General features: G+C 41.7%; 2 protein-coding genes across 2 annotated transcripts in view; both read right to left on the bottom strand.

Moving 5' to 3' along the window:
• Positions 1–341: 341 nt before the first annotated feature.
• Positions 342–5,876, bottom strand: LOC134456766 (tumor necrosis factor receptor superfamily member 6B-like). Its single transcript, XM_063208292.1, has 4 exons — positions 5,098–5,876; positions 4,452–4,842; positions 3,714–3,896; positions 342–2,780 (listed from the first exon to the last, which is right to left on the bottom strand). Exons 1-4 carry the CDS (start codon positions 5,104–5,106, stop codon positions 2,530–2,532), a joined length of 834 nt encoding a protein of 277 aa, XP_063064362.1. The 5' UTR covers positions 5,107–5,876; the 3' UTR covers positions 342–2,529.
• An 8,659-nt stretch (positions 5,877–14,535) lies between these two features.
• Positions 14,536–20,815, bottom strand: part of rtel1 (regulator of telomere elongation helicase 1) — a 91,794-nt gene continuing 85,514 nt past the window's right edge. The window contains exon 32 of the mRNA XM_063208293.1: positions 14,536–14,847. Within this exon, the coding sequence (XP_063064363.1) occupies positions 14,774–14,847 (74 nt within the window). The 3' untranslated portion in view covers positions 14,536–14,773. The remainder of the gene's footprint in view (positions 14,848–20,815) is intronic.

The following is a 20,815-nucleotide window of genomic DNA, read 5'->3' on the forward strand; positions in this document are numbered from 1 at the left end:
ATCAATCTTTCAACCATAGTGAGGGAATGGCTACATGATCTTTCACATCAATTGTTCGGTGGAATATCCAAGTGGTGTCTAATGTGGTGATCACTGACCACGAATAAGTGATTGAAATAAAAGGAAAATAGGAAAGTTATCCATGGCTTCTCAAAGTAATGGAGCTGCACAAATAGTATCCGATATCGATCGTCTCTTAGTATAGAAAAGAAGACTGTGTGTGAACAGCTTCTCTGAAAACAGGACAGTACTGATGAACACATGTACAGTATGCTGGAAGTGTGTGCGAAAGAGATCATTCATTACAGCTTAACTGAAGATAATACATTTATTTACACACATATTGTAGCAGCGAGAACATAAAAAATACTTAGAAGCAACCGTTGTCTTGTGACTTGGTGTACAGAATAGGACTGTATTTCACAAATGTGAGGTCGCCCTAGTTAAGACAAAGACACATTCGCGCTGACAGTGCTACCATACCTGAAGTAGTATCTCTTAAAACCCTTCCCACGTTTTCCAACACAGGTAAAAAGGGTTGTAAGCAACTACTTGCTTGAGTTTCATTCTGAACTAAGATGACATGAAAGAGAACCAACACAGGTGGTTTCAGTCACAGAGCAGCTCATCTAGCTGTCTGGAATGATCATTACAAAAAGCTGATTCAGAGCTTGTGAGATCAAATGGGTGCCAAGTTTTTTTCCCCCCTTGACTTTTCTAAACCTGGGACTGACAACTCTGTGCACTCCACACAGATTGTGTAAACATTAGTCTTTCCCGATCAATGGCCGCAGCGATTCCTGGAATGCTGTGCTGCCAGGGTTACGCTGTCTCTTTGTTTAGAGTCAAGACTACTGGGAACTCATCCAGTGAATGAGACCTTTCTGCAAACCAAGTACAGCAACCAGAGGCATGCATAACCTACACTCACTCACAGGTCCTCTAAGGTAACTTAACATTATTACACTGTAAATGGGCTGAGGTCGGAAGAACAACACAATATCACAACAGCACAGATCATCAGACCTGACGAGCTACCTGATACCTGACGAGCAATATACATTCACACATACCTATATATACAGAATATGTATATACAATAAAAACGTATGCAGCATGTGGTACACACACACACACACACACACACACACACACACACACACACACACACACACACACACACACACACACACACACACACACACACACACACACACACACACACACACACACACACACACACACACATTTTCACATTTACAAAATACAATACATGCATATACCGGATTTCCTCAAATAATAGCCAGGGCTATAATTAACAAAAAAAATACTTTGGACCAGGCTACAATTAGAGGCAGGCTACAATTTGAAGGAGGCATTTACTAAAAAAAATCATAACAGGCAGCTCTATTCTACTTGCCATGGATACAGAGACACCGGCTGTGTTACAGGGTACTAAAAGAGGCAGGTTTTTATTTATTAAAAGTGGTTTCAGACCAGGTTACTGAAAGAGGCAGGCTACCATCAGGAGACAGGCTATAAATTGAGGAAATACGGTACATACATGCGATTCAAAAATTGAAATGAAAATGTTATTATGTTGAAATGCTCTCTGACTATGAACTGACCTAAAGCAAACATTCACTAGTTGTGTAACAAACACAAAATAAAATGTGGCACAGCCACACACAGCAAACAGACAACTCTTCTTTCCAATATATTAATTCTCTCTTACACAGATTTACAAAAATAAGTTCTCTGATAGTCAGAGTTGAACTGTCGCGTTTTGACAGTTGAACTCTCTATTTTATTCTGTCAAACTCCATCAAACTCTACATTGAATGGACTAAAAAACGAAATGGTTAAATAACATGAACCTTATCCCATCAAATAAATTTGAAATCTCACATTTCACAGCACATTGCTGTCCTCTGGACCGAACTCTGGAGTGTGTGTCCTCTTATTATGTATAGTCAAGTCTCCCAATTCCGCCTGTCTCCCAATTCCGCCCCCCTGTTATAAGTGATGATAGTTAATTATTTCTCCACTATTCAAGTCAGAAATGGATATCCTCATGATAAAGAGTTTGTATGCTTACAATTTGAAATGGTAAAGACATTTAAAACTGAGTCAAACAGCCATAAATAACATTGTAATGAAGGGCGTCCTGTAACAAGTCTCATGCTGGAACGGCAGCATGAGAGATATAAAAAGAGTTAAATAGCATGAACCGTTTACCATCAAAGTGGATTTGAAATCTCACAGCACATTGCAAACTCTGGAGTGTATGTCCTCTTATTATATAGCAGTATTCACTATGTTCCTCTATTGGTATTGCTTCTGCATCAGAGGTATCTCTGTTCCTGTGACTGTATTGCTGGTGTGTGTGTGTGTGTGTGTGTGTGTGTGTGTGTGTGTGTGTGTGTGTGTGTGTGTGTGTGTGTGTGTGTGTGTGTGTGTGTGTGTGTGTGTGTGTGTGTGTGCGTGCGCAACTGGAGCTGTGGCTGGTCTTAAGCCAGAGTGTGTGATCTAGATCAGCAGGTCCTTGATGGTGTCTAAGCAGTTGTAGACCCGAGCCCGCTCCAGCACCTTCAGTAGGGGCTGCAGGTCCACCGAGCCATCTTGCTTCACCACCAGAACCTCCATGAGCTCCTGCATGGTTTTGGACTGGGCGGGTGTGCGGGTCACTGAGCGCAGAACCTTCTTCAGCCGGCCCAGCTTGCCCGCTGGCACACGCTCCAGAACCAGACGCATCGCCTCCTCAGCACACACCTTCTTATCTGTGGAGAGAGAAATACACAGTGAACATCACATCCTACAGCAAACACTCCCTTGTCTGCAGAGAGAGAGATACATTCACACACACACTTAATATCACATCATAAAGCAAAACACAAACTCTAAACATCAACTTTAACAGAAACACACATACCCTATCACACACGCAGAGTTCTGAAGCTTAGGCTTGCACAGTACACAGACATACTGTACCATACTCTTTTAGGCCAACGCACAAGCAGGGCCAGTAAAATCACATATCATGTTAATCAAACGCACTGAGCTGAAAGCACTGGAGGACGTTTCAGCTTCCAGTCAAAAAAGCCTCCTCAGTTCTGAACTAAGTGGTGCATGACTGGTCTCGCTACACCCTCATCCATGGCTGCAGTGCCCTTCAGCAAGGCACCTGGACGTACACATTACTTGAGGGAGTGTAACCATTTCACTGTACCTAAAATAATGCTTCAGCCACTTTACACCTGGCTTTGCTGCCACAATACCACAGAGAGTGGATGTGAAGTCCCTAGGTCCTCAACATTCACTCAACAGTCCTCGAAGTCCTCATCCTGATTTCGCTACTCAAATGTTGACAGCTCTTCACTTCACCTCACTTCACCTCAGCAATACAACCAGCTGGAACTGAGAATATCAACACAAAACACCCCTCAAGGCACAACCCCTTAAAGATAACACCTTTAAGGGGTTTTGTTGCGTTGTGTCTTTCACAAAGACAGAATGACAACAACATAGTTGGGACATGTTAGTTGAGTACGTCTGTACGTTTGTAATCACATCGTAGTAACATTTAAAAAAGTTACACTTCCACAGACAGAACAGGGTGCGCTAAGCTGTTAATCGCAAATACACACCACATGTCACAGTGCTAGTTCAACACTTCGAGAGAGTAGAGTAAGACCAAGAGAGAACTGCTTTACCGTGAGGTTCTGTGCTGTTGGCCTTGCAGGGGGTACAGAATGTGTTGTGGACACTGTTGCCGGGAATGGTGGCCTGGTGGTTCTGACAGCGCAGGTGGGGCTTGCAGGTGGCAGTGGTGGAGGACTCATTGTTAAACGTGCCCTCCTTACATGGTTCACACTCCACATTATACTCGCGAGTACCTGTGACATATACACACACATAGACAAACACCGCAGATATTAACAACACACCAAACAGGATCACGCACTTGCATTTGTGTGAGAGACTCTGACATGAGATACTTGTGGAATATCTGTTTATCTGCATATATATGCATATATATGCATATACCACATAGGCCTACTATATATCAACTTTACAGCATATGGTATGTGTGAGTATGTATATCGTCAAGTCAGCCAGTATATTTTGCAGTGTTCATTCAACACTTGGTCCAAATACACTATGAAGGAGAGATAAATTAGATAAATAAAATCTTAACGTGTTAAATTTACACTGCAAAATTACACTGAATGTGTGTTTGCGTACAGGGATGAAAATTTACTTTTTTCACCACCGGACAAAATGGCTAGGATTTTAATCTTACTGGCCAAACGCACACTCACCAATGGGTCAAAGTGGCTGGTAAGTTTTCTTTTCTACCAGCCAAACTGATTTCCACCAGCATTTGGCTGGTGTTGATTTAGAGCCCTATTTGCGTTTGAAAGACAGACAGATGTGCAGCTCTCCCTTACCGTTGGCCTTAACTCCCTCTCCTGCTGGGCAGGCGGTGTGTTTGAGGCAGAAGTCGTACATGGCGTAGTAGCCCTCCATGCAGATGCACTGCCGGTTGTGCGTCGGAGCACAGGCGCGCTTCTCCTCCTGAACCTCCGTGCAGGAATAGTCGCACATCAGACACTCCTCCAAGTAGTTCGAGAACTCCGTATAATGGCCCTGACCGCATTCCAGGCACTGGGTGGCCGTGTCTTTCGTGCAGTGAGCGCCCACGAACTTGCCGGGAGGACACTTGTTGCATGTGATGTCCTCACCCGTCTGTGCATCCCGCCAGAGGTACGTGGGATCTGCGCTTTGACAGGAGCTTGGCCCGGTCAGGAGTACAGCTGCCAAGCTGAGCGAGACGTACCACTACAAGAGGAGGAGTAACATGCGATAAAGGATGCTGAAGTCACACATACCCAGTGCGTAAAACATAACGCGGAATTGTTAGCATACGCACGAAAACATACATGGGATATAGGCTACATACTAAATACACATTTGGTAAACTTATAACATACTTGACTGGATAACTTTGTCCCAATGTCAGTAGGCCTATGCCCCTATTAACTATTCGATATAGATCTACATCTGTGCAGTTGTCAGGGCGACAGAGGTACTCACCATAAACATAGCTGATGTGCGTAATGGCAGGACCCTCTCTGGAATAGCCCTCTATGGCAGGACACCCGACTTTTATTCATTGCGAGATTACTAATGATGAGATGATGACTAATTCTCCTCCATGACTCAGAAGTAAATGTAAACAAACAAGAAATCTGCTTAACATGGTTGTGTCAAGTCACATGGGGGCGGGGTAACCCGGTATTGTAATGTAGCTTATTTCTGACGCAGCAGGTCTTGAACCAACGCACAAAAAACTCTAGAGAGGAAGGTTATGATTCCGGTTACTTAAACTGCTTCCCCGTCTGGTGTTAATGAACAACGCGGAGTAGACTAAACCCTGTTTTTCCGCCAGAAATGGGGTTACTTACGCAGCAGATCAGCTGTCACTTCTGTCGATGAGACCTCTCTAGCGTAACAGCTGCTTGCCATCGACTGGATAACAAAACTATACGGTAAAAAGTCAGTTTGATCTATATTTAGATATTTCCCAATAATCTTGGTGTTCCAGAGTCCAAACAATGTCTTGTTCATCATGGCAGGATCACAGTTCCAGTGCGTCTGCCTTGCTCCTGCACGGCTTCCCTGCTGGAGTCAGTACAAGGAGCCTTCTAGGTGATAAATAACGCCTTCCTACAAAAAAGAACAGCCACATTTGAGCAGCGCAATGGTGTGAAATACTCAGTCAGACATCATTCAAATGTAAATGACTAACGAATACAGACATACATAAAACTCTACTAACAGAATACACTCACACACACACACACACAGTCAACCTGTTCACTTCAACTCCCCACTTCCTTATTTCAGCAATACACGCGCGCGCGCGCACACACACAAACGCGCACACGCACACACACACACCAGGGGTGGAACGTAAAAAAAAAAATCCCGCCAGTTACTGTGGCAGGTAGATTGTAAAATCTACCAGTCACACAATTTTTTTTACCAGTCACCATTTTTACCAGTTCATATTTAACCGTTCCAAACATAATACCAAGTAAGATCATTTTCTGATCAATACTTTTGTTTTAGAAGTCATAAATTCAGTTATTGTGATGCCAATAACGCTTTTCATTACCAATTTGCTTAAACCATTTACTGGTAGGGTATCATGCTGACCATTCAAATGTTACCTTTTCCACAAATACCACCACCGCCAAATTCTAAGTATTTATTATGACTGGGAAAATTGCACTTTTCATAGGTGAATCTTCTCCTCGTCACATGGGTGATTGTCTCCATAGACATTTTAAGCAGCAAAACTTACTGCAGTTTGGTCATACCAGAGACGGTTTAAATGCAGAATAGAGAATCTTTGGTCATACTAGTAAATAGTTTATTACTTAGCAAATATCCCCGAAACAATCTCATTTGGTAATAGGCAGCACAGTTTCAATGAGCAGCATAGTTGCAAAACCTACTCTGGCCACCATCCTACACAGTACACCTTTAAGTGACCCTGGATTTAACTGGTTTTGACCCCCATAAATAGAAAGAGGTTGGGGGCGCTGGTCATTTCTCATGGGCTCTTTAAACAGTATATCATACTAAAGTGGATACACTATACTACCTGATGTTAGAGGCCTGCTGTGGAAAGTGTTGGTGTAAATTTCTGTAATGTTTTCCTATGAAAAGATATACTCAAAAATCTGCAGAACTGTGAGGGGTGTATTCACTTTCGTGATATACTGTCACTGAGGTTATCCTGCGCTAGTTCTCCACTCTGGGCTCGATTCGAACCCACCACCTATCAATCAACACTCCAGTTTGGGCATGGCAAACATAGCAGATATATTAACCATATAGCACACACATTATGTACAATTAGTCACGGCAGATCAAAGGCACATGCACGCACGCACACACCTCAGAGCAGAGAGCAGACAAATAAATTAAAAAGTGACGTGGAAACCTCCCCACAGTAAGTCACATTGGGCCATCATTCACCATCAGAGTTCCATATCACTAAATACGTCTCAGCAAAATGCCAAATTAAGAATTTTATGCCACCTCATCACTCTTCCCCTATCATTACACTTTCCACCTCGAGGCCGCAAGAGCGCGTATTCGCAGTGATTGAGAGTGCATATTTATAGTAGTTGTGGGTGGCTATGACATTCTGCCGAGGGGGGAAGTAAGTGAGCAGCGCTGGACATACAGTATATGGACACCGGTGATGAATTACAGCCTCCGTGACACACACACACACACACAAACGGCATGGAAATTATGTGCCCTGTTTCATTTCTGCAAATCCACTTCCGCCTTCCCAACAGTATATTCTCTCAGCTCAGGTCAGTCTGTGTGTTGTGTGTGTGTGTGTGTGTGTGTGTGTGTGTGTGTGTGTGTGTGTGTGTGTGTGTGTGTGTGTGTGTGTGTGTGTGTGTGTGTGTGTGTGTGTGTGTGTGTGTGTGTGTGTTGTGACAGGAAGGCCAATACATGTTGCTATGCAGACTGGTTTCTGTGTGGGTGCTGTGTAGTTGTGTATATGTATGCCAATAATTATTGTCCAGCCTTATAAGCCAGCCTGTGAGTGTTTTGATGGGCTGATACCAGTCAGTCGATACCGACACCTGTGTGTGTGTACGTACGCGCTTGCATGCATGCATGTGTTGCGATGGATTAGGTCAATAGACATGGTCTACCTTGACCTCAAGTGGCGGTAGCAACCATATGATTAATTAGCAATCAGCTGCCTTGTAAATCAATTACCAGGGGTGGAAAGTAATTTTTTAAGTAGTTTTTAATTTTACTTTTACTCAAATTACATTTTAAGCATGTCACTTAATTATATTTCAATCTGCCTTGAGTACTGAGTAAATTCTAATAGGCAGAGAAAAAATGAAACAAAGTGGAAGATCTGCCTGACATGAAGGGAAATTGTCCGTGTTTACCATTTTACATAAACTATTTTGGACGAATCTATTGGATGACTATCCATGCCATTAGTTCGACTGTCCATTAGTCTGACAGTACACAGTAGAGAAGCAACTGGTTGAGAATAGCAGAGCATACACTGGGAACTCCAGCAGATGGAGGAGCAGTGCTCCTGAAAACTGAAAACAGTTTTTTAAGGAAACGTACAATCTCTAACTTCTACACCACAATACTACATCATAGATGTATCTCTGGTCATGTTAATCTTGTCTACCTCAACTCATAGAGTATGTTTTTTGCACATTTGTCTACCCCAACTCACAGAATATGTTTTTGCACAATTAATTTTTATTCTTCTGTAATCTTTATATTCCCCCCTCCCTATTATGTGTGTTACATGTGTCTTGAAATGTCCATGTCCATATGGGCATTGTGTGTGTGTATTTATGTAAGCTACTTAATTTCCCCACCCGGGGATCAATAACGTTACTCATCTCTACTGTTAGACTTATTTATTAACAAAACTTATTCATGAATTGAAAGCAGCAATTAATGAAATCCACCAGACTATTTCCTTTGGTGGGCTACCCGCCTTTGAAATTGAAGGCCCAGGGCCCAAACACAACGAAATCCAGACCCCAAAGTTCAGAGTAATGGGTTGTTGGATCAATGGCCTGCCTATCATTTTGATTCTGCTCAAAATTCCATGCCTTTGAAGTTCATATCCGCCTCTTTTTTTGAACCAAATTAAAGTTGAGCATTTAATCTTCCCCTCTGCAGTAGTGAGAGTCTGCGTTTGAGACCATCATGTGTCGATCGACGTTGTAAAGTACGTCAGCGTGAACTTGTCGTCGTGATGAGGGTGGTGTTAAACACAGCGCATTTAAAGTCGACCACAAATTTGCATGAGATAATGAGCTCGCACCAGTTTGACCTACGTAGCACGTCACGTGTGAGGTGTGGGGGACAGGTGGTGAGGAGTTTAGTACCATTGCATTTTTTTGCAAGGGCGGATCTGTGGCCGAGATGGGCCAGGCCCACCTGATTGGCTGTTGGGCCTGCCCAGTCAGAAGCTTATTGTAGGAGTCATATTTGTATTTATATTTTTGCTTTTCATTATGATAAACTTTATGGTTATTGGTTTACTTTGATTTGTGCATTTATTTTTGCTTATTGGTTGATGTTGGACATGGGTGTGGTGGCACATACTGTATGGGAAGATGTAAATACCAACTTTCCTGCTTTCTAAATTCATTTTTGTGCAGTCATCTGACATGAAGTTGATGGTTCCCTTTCATTTTAGCATCTATTTGTAAGGGGGCTCAGCTGGGAGCCGTAGGGAATTACCTAATTTGCTTGCCTGCTTGTGACAGGCCTGTCATCTGGATACACACCCACACCCACACCCACAGGATAATTCATCATACTGCCAATTTATCGTAACCATAATTAACATGAAATTCCAAATTGACAGCACAGAGTAGGACGATTTCACAAAACAGAGCATGAACTCGTGCAGTGGAATGCAATGAATGTGAAGAAAACAACAATAATAAAAAACATACTGATACAAAGTTACTTACAGTAAAAATAAATAGTCATATGCTTGATCAGCACAGTTGATTAACAGGTTATGACTGATGGTTATTTTTTTTTTAGGCCTCAGGCCTTGCCCTAATGACTGATGTATATTTCTGTTTAAGAGTCCCCTCGCAGCTCATACACATGCATTTTAACTCGCAGCAAAACTAGAGATGTACAGGACCCAAGATCCAGTTCCGGATCCGGCAGGATAATTGGGTTTTTCAGTCTATCCGGATCCGGCAGGATCTTAAGCAGTGGATCCGGTATCCGGCAGTTACCTAAAAATCAGGATCTGGGGCATCTCTACTTTTTACATAGCCTATGCTTTTCAGTCAGTCTTTCACAACCCCAATCACTGCATGGAGTGAAAGCCCTTTGGAAGCGGCCGTTGAAGGCACTGTGGCAGTGAGCCAATGAGTCTTAAAAATAGTTTGCGCCAACGTAATAAAAAGGGCCCACGTGTGCGAATTGGCTATGTGTTTCAACCCTTTCGTAGGATCCGGTATCTGGTTCCGGATCCGGCAGAATCTTAAGCAGTGGATCCAGTATCCGGCAGGATCCTAAAAATCAGGATCCGGTGCATCTCTAAGCAAAACTCTGCATCTCAGCTGCCGCCGTTGGTGTTTTGACTAACACGAACTGCGAGGACGTGAAAAGCCAGCTGATGGTGTTTCAAATCTTATTAGGTTACTCATAGTGCATGTTGAAAAATGCTGAATAACAAGACATCTTTAACCCCTACATTTTAATAATCAATTATTTCAGGACGCCACTCAACTCACGATTCGGTTCATATCCCAGTTTTTGACACACGCTTTGATACACTCAGATTTTTGAAATCTATGAGAACTATGACAGTTTATAGAATAGGTTACAAAAGGCTACTAATAATATAAAAAAAGTTTAAAAATGATAATGATGAGGATTTGAAGCACCATCACATCATATCATGTGGTTGTTTTCTGGACTGAAAGGGTAACAAAACTTTGAAAGGGTGAATCACGATACTACCTCCTTGGATCACGATACAGTATCGTGACTCTGTGTATCGCGATTTCTCGGTTCGATACCATATTGTTACAGCCCTAATGTAAATGCTTTTTTGATTGATAGATTTTGATTACAGTGCTGTTAAATTAGCATCAATACTGCTATAACTCCACATTATCAACACACAGACACGGTCTAGCATGGTAAAAAAAATCAGATAAGCCCATAACTCTCTTTGTCCTCCTTTGCATTTTATTGTGGAGATACAGTAATGGCGGAATTCTCCCGTCTCCACTTAAGTCTGTTTTACGCACGCATATTTTACGCGGTCTTATCTTGCACGTATTCTCCCCTCTGGAACGTCGCCACACCCCTCGTGCTTAACTCAGAAAAACAGCGCGTAGCCCAACATAGGCGTGATATATGCTAAATGGGGGGATGAGTCTCCGCCAAGTTCATCAGTTGTGGCTACAAAGAAACTATGGAGCATGGATTTTCAGATCAACCATGTGAAAACCTCGGCAGTCCATTGAGATCCAACACTGAACTTTAACTTTGAATTTAAAACCACGTGCCAAAAGTCCTCTTGCAAAAGCGTTTCAAAATCTAACCTCCGCTCCTTTTCACAAGCACAAGGCAAGTATTGGAGGTGAGATAATGAGATGGAAACGCGATGTGTCCCTTTGGCGGGAACTCAGCTGAGCGTTTTGGTGCGCAACAGGTTGATTGAAATAATAAACATGATTAAACGTTTTGTTAAAAATGGAGTTTGGCGTGTTGCCTGGACAATTCCGGAAATCAAAAAGTGATTTGAAATGCTGATCATTCCCACAGTTAAACAAACACATAGTAGGCCTATTTGCTGACTGTTTTCTGTTTTCTGTTTTTTTTTTTTGTGTTTCTCCGCTTCTCTATACAGCAACGTGACATTAAAATAATTGGAAATATGTGGATCTCAGCTGTCCGTCAGCATATTACACTCACTTCGGCTACATGCATGCTGAAGAATGAGCAAGGAAATCGATCGTCATGAAAAAACGGAGACTTTATATTCTGTCGCAGACATGGGAATTAATTGGACATGGGCATGCAATGCCAAGCCAGGACTTAAACGCGCAGCTGATGGGGTGTAATAGAGACCAGAAGCGAAATGCCAAAGACATGCTCTGATATGTAGGCCTACCTTTTACGTTTAGTTGTAATGACATTCAGGAAATATTTTCTGCCTTACAAAAACAGATAGGACAACCTGTAGCCTACCTCAGTATGTAGTGGTTTTGTATGTCGGGCATCAGTTGAGAAAGTTTAATAGGCTACGTGCACATATGCACGAGTTCCAATAAATCACAAAAGTGGAGGAGTTGCAATAAAAACCATTTAGCCTACTTAACGTCGTGGCTACAACATAGTAAAATGGTGAAGGTTGTTTTTTTTAATAGGCATACTTTGGCTGTTAGGACGACTGGAACAGCAGTCTTTAGTCTGACGTGCCTTGTCATCTTACTTGCGCATGGAGCAACGAGGTGTTTTTGGTTTTACCGTCCGTGGGGACAACATGATGATCCTCATACTGATGAATTAATTGCCTGCTTTTGTTTGTAAGTTCACCGATATGAGAACATGCTCTGGGCAGCTGGTCATATTTTGTCACAATTAATGTAGGATGTTTATGTGGATGTTTATGTGGAACTGTGAATGAATTTCGATTTGGACTCACGCTGACGGTAAGGAACATCAACACAGCATAGCCTACCGTGTAACATGTTCAAAATGCGAGCCAAGCGAGCATCAATGGCAATATTACATTTTACCTCATAGTGGCGCTTGACCTTACTACAGCCCTTTGATGCGCGTAAAGGCAAACCCGCGTAAGTGGACGGGAGAATCCGCTTAGGATCGATTAACATGGGAAACTCCCTGATTTTGGCCTGGCCCCACCCAAAGTGCGCAACTGAAGAAATCGCGCGTAAACCCCGCTTACTCACTGGCTTGAGTAAGGTCGGAGGCGCTGTTGCGCGCTTTTTTTGACATAAGCGGGTGGGAGAATTCCGCCCTAAAAGCGGAATTTGTGTGTGTGTGTGTGTGTGTGTGTGTGTGTGTGTGTGTGTGTGTGTGTGTGTGTGTATGTGTGAGTATGTATGAGCACGTACGTTTCGCTTCGATCTTTGCCATCAATGTGCAATGTGCAAACACAGTGAGATATGACGTGACGGGAACCACTTGGCTTCCGCCAAACGGTCAATGGTTTTTTCAAGGTCACTGGACCGCACTCTCAAATTACGCAACTATACACCACGACTGATCAGAAAGGCAGAAAACCCAACAGTTGTGTAAGTAGAGGTGGGCGATATGGAACATTTTTCATATCACAATTTTTAATCATAAAATCTCGATTTACATTTTTTATCACGATTTTCCATAAAAAAACAAAAACTAAAAAACATGCAATCTTGGGCTACAACCCTTTCTGGACAGATTTGAATGAATAAAGATTTTGCATGCAAACATTAAACCAACTAAAATGTGAAGATTTTCTGCAATCCCCTTTTCATATGACTTTATTATGAGCCATTTCCCCCCCACTGAAGTGTTATTTCTTGTGTGCATGCTTGCTGTCACCTATTTGAAGTGACTTTAGTTTGGGATTTCGTGGAGGACTTTTACATGTCGCTGTGGGAAGTAGACTAAGTGACAGTTGGACACTTTTTGTTTTCTGACAGAACAGCGGTTTGCAGGCGTTTGCCGTTTTCACATGGATATTCTCTTCGTGGACGTTAAAGACATCACATCCCAAGTTCCTAAAACTTTCTCTGCAGTCGCCCTGAACAGACCACTCACTTTGAAAAGACGCGCATGCACTCAGGTTAAACAGAACACAACACAGAAGCACTCCCCCCTCGCTCTCGTGCCTGTGATATCTAATCTAAGTAGGCTATTCCACGCTCAATGCCAGCACATTATCACAGCATTGTCAAAATTCAGGGGATTGCTGGTGTTTGGGCTGTTGTTTTTTTCCGTCTGTTGTTTCTTTGAGCTGCGACGCTGCGTGTGCTAACAACCCTGAACATAGCGCACGCTATCTGCAAACTTCTCGTGTCTTCCTATTTTTTGTGCTCTGCTTGATGTTACTGACCATGAAGAGTGTCGAGTGTGGCGCCTGACAGTTATCATCCTTATCTGAAGACGTCGTTGTGCAGTATTCACAGTGTAGAAGCCACCCGTGGAAAAATAGCCCTGTGGCCTTTTCCCTGCCGGTAAGCCAGAGGTGAATTGTTAGAAAGTTATTGGTCTCATTGGCCATGTGATGTAAATGGTTTCTCCACTTTGGCAGATCGTCTACGATCCTCTTCTCTCTCGTTCTTAACGATTTTACAGCAGGCTAATGATAGTATGCAATCATGTTTTTTGGCGATAACTGGAAAAATATGGGTGCTGTTACTTTCTCATTTTTATGTTGAAATCCAAGCATGAACGTACAATTACTTACAGAACTATTACGAGCTACGATTAATCTCAACAATTTTAAGTGGAAAAATGTAAAATACGGGTGGATATATTTAAGATGCAAGGAACATGGTTATGGGCTCATATTACAGGAATATTAAATGAATTCTTTACATATATTTTTTTTAACTGAATCCCCTCTATATGTCCCAAAACAGCAAACCTGCATAATATCCTTATCCATCCGTTGTGGGTTTTTTTTTTTTTTTTTTTTAACATTTTTCCACTTAAAATTGGTAATATTAATTGTAGCTCGTAATAATTCGGTAAGTAATTGTATGTTCATGCTTGGATTTCACCATAAAAAGTAGAAAGCAACAGCACCCATATTTTTCCAGTTATCGCCAAAAAACATGATTGCATTATATCATTAGCCTGGCTGTATATCGTCATATCGTGCACTCCTATGTGTAAGTAAATAAATAACAACCAGACACATCACCACAACTACCAGGAATAAACAAAATCACAGTAGTCCAAAGTTAAATACTTTAATTTATTTTTTCTAACATTGTAAAATAAAAAGAAAGACTAAAATGATGTGTAAGAGATAACATTGCAATAATTGGCACAAATTCCTCATTGGAAAGTGGTTAATGCGCGCACACACACACACACACACACACACACACACACACACACACACACACACACACACACACACACACACACACACACACACACATCAGATCAGTTCATCACTGCACAGAGGGTGCTACCTCTGACCCGTGAAGAAGGTGGAGATCTTGGTCTGGGAGGTCTGGGAGTTCCCCCTTGGTTGGCTGGTGCCTAGTGAAAGAGGAAGAGCGTTCACTTGTCACTCAAGAGCTGGCTTCTCAAAAATCCAAGTCATTACAGGAAACCATGTTACAATGGCATTTGGTTACTATGGCGTTCCTGCAGTCTGCTAGAAAGCAGAAACCTGAGTTTTTTGGTGGTTTGTGTCACAGTTGTGCATTCGTACGTTGTAGTCATGCAGAACCACACATTCACGCCTCTGTTCTAAGCAGTGCACTAGCTCTGACACACATAGGAAGTGACGTGAGGTATGATTCATAGGGACATCAGAACAATACATTATGTTACAGTCAGCATTTCTTTTAACTATATGATGTTGGTTATAGTCCCTGGACTATGTGTGGGGTTAGGTAGTGGTGTGGGATGCAAACCCGCAACCCTCCGATCACAAGAGCAGCTCTCCAACCATTAGACCAGGACTTCCCCATGTCTTATGCGATATGTCTTCTGCATGCAAGGTCTCCCTACTTACTTTTAACTTAACAAATTAATCACACATGGAGTGACTCACTGGCCTGGAACTACATATGCAACGACTGGAAGTAGAAACGCAGAGAATGCAAAATTAAACACAGTGACACATTACATTACACAAAACTCTGCATGCGTTGTAATTTGTTCTTTTACTCTCTTTCACTGAAAACAAAATACAAAATTTCCCATGACCTTTTCATGAGTAAAAATGAATTTTCCAGGACTTGACAACACCCTACTCGTGTACAATTTTGTACTCTTTTAGTACAAAATATGAAATGTTTACAATACTGAAGCATACAACTACGTGGAAAGAGTGCCGTCTTAACCATTGGCAATGCACCTATAGTGGTATGCTGGAGCCAATTTGAAATGATCATGATAGCACAATCATAATAGCTACAGTTGACAGTTGACACATCGAGGGCCATGCACGTAATCTTGTTTTTTTTTTTGTTCTCATGTGTTGAGTGCCAATCCGTAATCATTTTTTTCTGCTTTGAAATTTCGAAACTAGACACTATAATGCACCTTCTGTGCGATTTTGATAACTCTGAAAACTTCTATGTCACAATTTGAATACCGGTATTTAATCTCAGCATTTTATTTTATGTATTGTTTGTCAAAACATAGGAGTCTCGCCAATGCTTTGCAAGACATAGGACACTACTAAAGTGGAAAAACTTGGGAATTCTACTGCCATCAAATGTTGAAAGTTGAAATAAAAATGGAGGAGATTGAAGATCACAGAGAAAATCTCCCATCAGATGAGCTTTCAGCATCAGCGTTGGATGAGTGAGGGAGATTTTTTTTTTACAAATGACAAATGGTCCAAGACAAATGGTCCACATCAGGGGAGACCATCACATATTCAGATCTGGCTGTACAAAAATAGGACTGATGCAGTTGTTTTCTCATTTAAATAGTTTACTTGGGAGCAACTGGACTTCTTTGGCATGAATACACGTTAAAGGGGTATGCCACTATTTTGGGGCTTAATACTGTTAAAATCGTTTTACAACGCTTAACATGAAAAATAATACACTCTACCACCTTTATAAACCCCAGCCAACGATTTTAACTGTATTAAGCCCCAAAATAGTGGCATACCCCTTTAAGTTATATTGGAACTCCGAGTAAAACAGTGCATATGTAGAGAAAGACGCAACATCTCAGTTTCTAGAAAAAAAGCGGCTATTATTAGACAAACTAACCCTTGCTTGGCTTGGGCTAACTTCGGAACCAAGAGGCCTACAAAGAAGCGGTTTTCATGTTTGTAAAGCTGAGATTCTCAGCTTTTTATACAAGCCCTGTTATGTGTGTCCAAATATTCTATGGCTGTTCATTGGAATTTTGGCGTTAGAATGGCAGCAATCTAGACAAAGGCAGCATGACATTCCATGTGTTAACGAAATAGCTATAATTCCATGACTTTTGCAAAACCATCACTACATTTACAATATTGCATGACTTTGCATGACATCCAGGCTTGGGTAATCATTGTCAATGCCCATGTCATTGTCAATTTCCATGATTTTTTTCTGGATTCCTATGGCCATGGAAAACCTGGCCTTTCAGTTCCTTAATCTTAAGGACATAGGTTTCAGCCCATGGAGATCTGTAGGGCGAAATGCTTTGCTTAAAGGCAGAGTATTAAATTGCTAGTAATTTACTTCCAGGATATAGTATGCTGCCCATTCACAAATGTTATCTTTTTCCTGAATATTTCCCACCACCATCAATTTCAAACAAGTGTTCATTACACTTTTCATACACAAAAACAGGTATTTCTTTTCTCTGTGTCAGCTATTTTGGATTTCCAGTAATGGACTACTTAAAGGGGTGTGCCACTATTTTGGGGCTTAATACAGTTAAAATCGTTGGCCAGGGTTTATAAAGGTGGTAAAGTGTCTTATTTTTCATGTGAAGCGTTGTCTTGTTTTAAGACAAGTTAAAAGAGGGAGTATGTCGCTAAGCTAGTGAAAGTCAATGCATCCATGTAGCATTGCTACATGCTACACGGATCCATTGACTTTCACTAGCTTAGCGACAAGCTCCCTCTTTTAACTTGTCTTAAAACAAGACAACGGCTTACATGAAAAAGTAAGACACTTTACCACCTATATAAACCCTGCCCAACGATTTTAACTGTATTAAGCCCCAAAATAGTGGCATACCCCTTTAAGGCAAAAATTGATGTACTTTAGTCAGACTTGTAAATATAATTTTATTACTTAGTATATATTCCAAATATCCCACCATTCCTGTAATATTCCAAATTTGGGAATTGACAACATAGCAAATACCTACCATTCCAATATAGATTAGATTTAGCTTTAGATTGGTTATTTTTTCACACGTTCTAACATACTCCAAATACAGTATCATCCCAAAAGTAATGGAACCCCAGCAGACACCTTACAGCACAGCAATAACGTGATGATATTTGGACAGAATGTTGAGAGGTTTTTAAAATAAAGTTAGCAAGCTGTGCCCCCAGGATCTTGGAAAAAGGGCTGAACAAAATGTTCCGCATCATTGATACTAAAGACTCAAGGGTAGAGTAAGCAATACAACTGCATGTTGAAACTGTCCAGAATTCTCCTTTAATAATGAGTCTTGATGTGCAATAACTCAACCATTTATAGCATGTTGGACGTGTGTGATCCTTGAGGAGTGCTGGTAGATGACTTTCCTTTTTATTATGTTGCTGTGATCATTAAGACCACCAAGACCAAGGATACCAACTTGATGACCACAGAGTTGACTGTAAAGAAATCTATGATGAAGCATGATGACTAGACTAGTGAGGAATTTTCTCAGGATTGAGGATGTAATGTACTTCCTGGGTATGAATCCATCTGCGTAAGCAATGGAGGCTTGGTAGTCAACATGATCTCCAAAATTTCCGTGCTCCTGGACACGAACGTTAAGGACATGAAATCTGTGTCCAGGAGCACGGATTTTGCCAAAATTCTGGACACACGGAAGTGCTCTCCCTATGCTCCCACAGCTCTATGTTTCCACAGTCTTGTGTTTTCTCAGGATTTTTCTCATTTCAAATATTTTTTTTTCTCAAAAAAACATTTCTTACTGACAGGTTAGGGTTAGGGATTGTTTTGGTCTGGGCACAGCTAGTATTCTTTCATTCATGATATGAATTTGATAGCCTATCAACCAACTGGAAAAGGTATTTCTCAAAAATACGTCTTTAATGACAGGTTAAGGTTAGGGAATGTTTTGGTCAGGGCACAACTTAAATTGCTATAGCATTATTTTGTTTAGGATTAGCATTTGGTATGTATTCTCTAATGATAGACTTAACACAGTGCTGTGGAAATATAGAAAGCACTTCCGTGTGTCCATCACAGAAAACAATTCCTTGTCCAGGAGCACGGAATTTTGGCAAAATCTGTGCTCCTGGACACGGATTTCGTGTCCTTAACATTCGTGGAAATTTTGGAGATCAGGCTGTGGTGGCATGTCGACACTGTCTTTGCAGGTGTGTGTGTGTGTGTCTGCGTGTGTGTGTGTGTGTGTGTCTGCGTGCATGCGTGCGTGCGTGTCTGCGTGCGTGCGTGCGTGCTTGCGTGTCTGCGTGCGTGTGTGTGCGAGAGAGAGCTGGCATATATATTAATGTGTACATCTAAATGAGAGTTGAGAAAACATAGATGTGCCTCAATCCAAATCATTGGCTGAGGTGCTGCCAATGTTTAAGACAGGTTGATATGCTTCTGTTTGCTTTAGAGAAATTCATCATAGCCGTGCTTCTCTGTAACGTCTCATATGGGTCTCTGTATAACTTTTTCGTAAGTCAGAATCATATACATACAAAAAATGCCTGCAGGCATGGAATCCTGCCCAATTTGAACTAAATTCTACTGATTTCTATGGCTCTAACGCTATATAAAAAAATCTGCCCAATGTTTTTTCTTTCTTCATCATCATCATCCTAAACAGCCCAATTGGGCAGGAAACTGCCCAGTCTGGCAACCCTGGATGCATGCTAACTCATAAAACTATCCATGCATGTCCACAGCATCCAGTTTCCTGCACGACTTTCAAAATCATTTGATGCACCTTTTTCATGTGACGCTTGACACCTTTGATTCGATGCACTGGAAGAAAGCAAAAGTGGCAGTATCTGGTGGCACAGACACAAAGTTACACCTCACTGTTTTCTATGGAAACCGGTAGTAGTTTTTCCTACTTCTCTTCAAAACGAAACTTGTTTGATGCAATTGTGACAAAGGCTAATTTGGAGAAATGTAGAGTGTGTGGATGTGTGAATGGTTCTCTGCCCTGTCTTGTGGTTGGAATTTTGTTTAGTTCTCATCATTTCGGTACTGTCAACTACTAGTTAGGACACCCTGAACAAGGAGATGTCACAGCTTAAGGGTTTCTTCTTAAAGGTGTACTGTGTGCGATGGTGGCCATAGTAGGTAATGCAAATATGCTGCTCATTGAAACTGTTCTGCCTACTGCCAAATTAAATCTTTTCATGAATATGTACTAAATAAAAAAAGTAATATTTACAAGGATGACCAAAGTACAATACATTTTGCAGCTAGAAATGTCTATTTCTGGAAATTCCAAATGGCAAACCATGGAGAAGATCCCCCCTTTTCATGTACGAAAAGTGCAATTTTTCCAGTCATTATGAATACTTTTTTTGATGATGATGGCAAGTATTCATGGCAAAGTTAACATAGGCAACGAATAGGCAGCAGGAATTTGGGGAATAAACTACTAAAAATATTACACAGCGCACCTTTAAGTAAAACTAAAATTGAAAGTGAAATTTGGAAACAGGCCAAGAGTAAGGCTGGGTAATGTGGGCAAAGGTATTCTAGTCTTCTGTGGGAAACGGAAAGACGGAAAGTCTTGTTTGTCTTGAAGAAGCCGGCCCTACAGGTACTGAGGTTAACCTCTCTCACAAATGACATCAACCAAGTTCCGTTTTGAAGCGAAACAGGTATTAACAACCAGGGCCGCGTTAACCCTCGCCGAGGCCCGGTGCAGATGCAATCCGGGGCCCCTATACCACACTATGAGCCATATTCAAAACGCATGAAGGCTACACGGTTTACACGGTTTACTCCAACACAAAAAAGGGTGCGCTGAACCCCCTGCTGAGTTCACCAGTCACAACGCAAGCCATTGGAAGCATAGCCAGCTGTCAGGGAGGAGATTCTGTGCACTGCCGTTTGGCAGAGTAAACTTCGGCTCAGCTAGAACTTCCAAATAGAAGCACAACCAAAAGTCTCTTCTTTTTGCTACGTTGCTGCCGACCAATTTGTCGAATCGAAACCGTCGTGGTAAACACGTGTTAAATAATGTAACCTCCAATGGCCTTGGAAAGACTGACTGACTGTCAAAGGAAAGTAGCCTAATACGCTACTCAGCTGTCGCTTGTCGCAAGGAGGGAATCCCCTTAGCAGCGAACCACAGCAAAGCGAAGCTGTCACGAAATCCCCTCAAAATG

Source organism: Engraulis encrasicolus, chromosome 10, assembly GCF_034702125.1.
Source record: "Engraulis encrasicolus isolate BLACKSEA-1 chromosome 10, IST_EnEncr_1.0, whole genome shotgun sequence".
Taxonomy (NCBI): domain Eukaryota; kingdom Metazoa; phylum Chordata; class Actinopteri; order Clupeiformes; family Engraulidae; genus Engraulis; species Engraulis encrasicolus.

Excerpts from the sequence above, each read along its gene's own strand:
- LOC134456766 (XM_063208292.1), bottom strand. Across the intron at positions 3,897-4,451 it reads AGAGGGAGTTAAGGCCAACG|GTACTCGCGAGTATAATGTG; the intron begins GTAAGGGAGAGC and ends TATATGTCACAG. Across the intron at positions 2,781-3,713 it reads CAACAGCACAGAACCTCACG|ATAAGAAGGTGTGTGCTGAG; the intron begins GTAAAGCAGTTC and ends CTCTCTCCACAG.